General features: G+C 33.8%; 1 protein-coding gene across 1 annotated transcript; it reads right to left on the bottom strand.

Moving 5' to 3' along the window:
* Nucleotides 1–1489: 1489 nt before the first annotated feature.
* LOC101244030 (uncharacterized) lies at nt 1490–1909 on the bottom strand. The gene is made up of 2 exons (XM_004247247.1): nt 1807–1909; nt 1490–1728 (listed from the first exon to the last, which is right to left on the bottom strand). The coding sequence occupies exons 1-2, from the start codon at nt 1907–1909 to the stop codon at nt 1490–1492; spliced, it is 342 nt and encodes a 113-aa protein (XP_004247295.1).
* Between the last annotated feature and the right edge of the window lie 1562 nt (nt 1910–3471).

The raw sequence follows: 3471 nt of genomic DNA, 5'->3' as shown, positions 1-3471 counted from the left end.
AAATTCCAATTTACTTGTCGATCACATCCTCTACTCTTATAGTTTTCTTTTCACTAGTAAACTATTTTGAATACAGTAATAAAAGAGTGACTATGCTTTTGGTCAAGGGAAATTGCGCTATCAAAGTAGTCGAAACATAATCTTATTCATTCAGTACCCAAACTTTATATACTACAGATAAAAACAACCTACAGCTAAACATAACCTATTACCTGAATTCCAAACAATAGGGGAGTCTAAAACAATATTAGTTACCGTAACTAATAATTACAGTAACTAATGCTTAATACTTCTGTGATTATGATCTGCTTTTATATTACTTGCTTCTTCTTTACCGTTGCCTTGACAGAATGGAATTGATATCAATTCGCTGTTCTTCAACTAATCTCTTATTTGGAATGTCATTGAGATTGATCTGAGAAGAAGTGAAGTTGCACAATCTTCTTTTCTGATTTTCAGTGTTTTGCTCTTAATGTAACCCAAGGGATTTTCTCGCTGATATTCAAATCAATCCGACTGTCCTGTTCTTTCTTGTAGTTAGCGTGTGCTATTTTTCCTTCATTTAAATATATCTTAGACAAGTCATTCTTCCTTGATTCATGCCTTCTTTTCACAGATTTTGGATGTCTCATTTTTTTTGGCGCTGATCATTTAGGATTAGTGTCATCATTAAAATATATCGGAGCCTATCTTTTAGTCTGATATATCCAGATAGATATTGTCGCTATTGTCCTTGTGATTCTTCTTGTTGGTCTTGATGTGCAATCATATTTTCTAATGATAGAATATGCCTATATGTTGTGGCTTTCGTATTTCTGGAAGTATTGTTTTGTGCTCAATTTGCTATTATTAACGATCTTGTGGCAGTTCATACCCTACTCTATTTCTAATGTCATGTAGGATTCTTTTAATCCTTCAAATTTTGGACAATGGTTTTCATGAAGTTAATTTCTTGATTTTTCAGCTAACTCGGGTACCTCGCAAGATCAAAATCTCCGTTAGAAGCAAAAGACACTGGATGATTTCAATATCCCTGAAAACTTTGATCGCAAAGTTACTCTATGCTAATTAATTGAAGGTAACAAGTAGTAAGTGAGAAGAGCAAGTTATTCCAGACACCATTGTCATAAAAATGATTTGGTATATTGCTACTGGTACATTTATACATTATGAGAATATGCTCAAACAGAAAGAGCCCAAGTTTGTTCATTATTTGGCTATATACCTTGTTGTTTAAGTAAACATACAAATGTTTGTTACAATCGGCAAGGTATTGTTGTTTTGCATATGTACTATTTCCAACAACTTTGGACATGTGGTGTTCAAAGTTAGTCTCGACAAAGTGTAACTTTATACAATGTTTGAAATTTTTTGGTGGCTAAAGTTGAGGTATATCGTATATATGGTTGAAGTATTTTTGTTTGAGAAAGCATATAATCTGATGTACTAGAGTTTGTTTAATTGATTCATAAAATGTGAAAATGTTAAACTATTGTACAAGAACAAGTTCAGCGTCTCTCCAAACACCTCTAGATCCATTATCAAACTCTCCACGGCCTTGGTCATCCTTGGGCACCATCACTATCAGCTCTCCATCCACAAATACCACCATGGCCAGCTCCGGCATAGTCGAAGCAGTCAATCTGTACCTCCAATATGTATCCACATTCAATTCATGCTCATCCTCACCGTCTGCAATTCCCTTTCTCACAACAATCTTCCTTATCCCTTCAGGATGAATCTCTACTGCCAGTGTTCTCACTTGTCCATCCCGAGCTCCTTCTAGTTCGATTTATTCCATGAAACGGAAGAATCCTTCCTTCTCTTCCACCGCCACATCTGCATTAGAACGGAAAGGCAATTCGATAAAGTAGTTAAATATGTGAGGAAGTCTCCTGAGTTTCTTCATTGCGGAATCAGGAATGTGTTGTTCCTGTTCTAATAAATTGGAATGAATTCTACCAATTGTTGGGTTGAAACGATAAGATGATGAAGAAGACAAATGGTGAAAAGGTTCAAAATTCGAATAGCGCAATTTGGGATTCTATTAACCCGTGAAAGAATTATTGATAATTGCATAGGTTTTTTGTCTGTAAAACACATTGCGCATTTACTAAATTAATATTAGTTAGTAGAGCATCTTGTATTTATCTCGAATTGAACTGATTATCATTAATCAGATATTAACTTAGGAGAAAAATAATTAATTACCAAAATTTTTTAATTACTAAGTATTTGAAGTGACATATAATTATTGGAGTGATATAAGTACTTGACATAAATTAAAAAATCCATTACATTTCTTGGATTCTCTATAGATTTTTTTCTAAAAAAAGAGGATAGATTGCTCCTTTATTGTTTTCAGAAATAAGCAAATCAATCAAGAACGAGGAAATTTCCTATTTAAATTGGAACAATATAATTGTGATACATCCACTCTCTTCCATAACCATTTAGAAAATAAATGTTCATAATTTTTAGGGAAAATACCCAAGTACCCCCTCAACCTATGCCCGAAATCCCAGAGACACACTTATATTATACTAAGGTCCTACTACCCCCCTAAACTTATTTTATATGTAATTTTCTACCCCTTTTTAGCCTACGTGACACTAGTTCGAAAAAAGTCAACTATCGTTGGGCCCACAAGATAGTGTCACGTAAGCTAAAAAGGGGTAAAAAATTATTAATAAAATAAGTTCAGGGGGTAATAGGACCTTAGTATAGTGTAAGTGTGTCTCTGAGATTTCGGGCATAGGTTGAGGGTGTACTTGGGCATTATCCCTAATTTTTAAGAAATTAAATTATATGCTTACACTCATATTATAGAGAAAATGCATAAGTACCCCTTCAACATTTTTCCGAAATACCAGAGACACACTTATGCTATATTAAGGTCCTAGTATCCCCCTGATTTGATTTTATAAATAATTTTCTACCCATTTATGGCCTACATGGCACCATTTTGAAAAAATATTAATACACGTTGGACCCATAAGATAGTGTTACATAGGCTAATAAAGGGAAACCCTTCATGATGCTGTGGAGAGGGTATTTCGCTTGCCAAAATACTCTAGCACTGATATTGGTAAGTTGTGGGCATTGCCATGACAGGAATCAAGCATGTTAGAATGAGAAAGATTTTGATAATTGACAAATACAGGAACAGATGAAAGAAATAGGTTGTGCGACGTGTTCCTTATAGACCGAATCCGACTTTGATATGGAGAACGTCAACCTCGCAAATTAGAAGATATAAAGCTGTGGAAGCATTGCTTTTTCGACAAACAACCAGTACAGAAAGTTTCCTTTTAAAAAAGGAGTTTCTAACCAAGTTGAAAAAGGAATTAGGGATCAATAATAATTTCTTATTTAATTAAGGAAAGTTTTTTGGCAATACAAAAGAAAAATTTTGTGGAAGGTTTTTCTTATTTAATTAAGGAAAGTTTTATGCCAGTATATTACCTAATT

This window comes from Solanum lycopersicum, chromosome 9 (assembly GCF_036512215.1).
Source record: "Solanum lycopersicum chromosome 9, SLM_r2.1".
NCBI classification, from domain to species: Eukaryota; Viridiplantae; Streptophyta; class Magnoliopsida; order Solanales; family Solanaceae; genus Solanum; species Solanum lycopersicum.
This window is presented reverse-complemented; position numbering and strand designations above follow the sequence as displayed.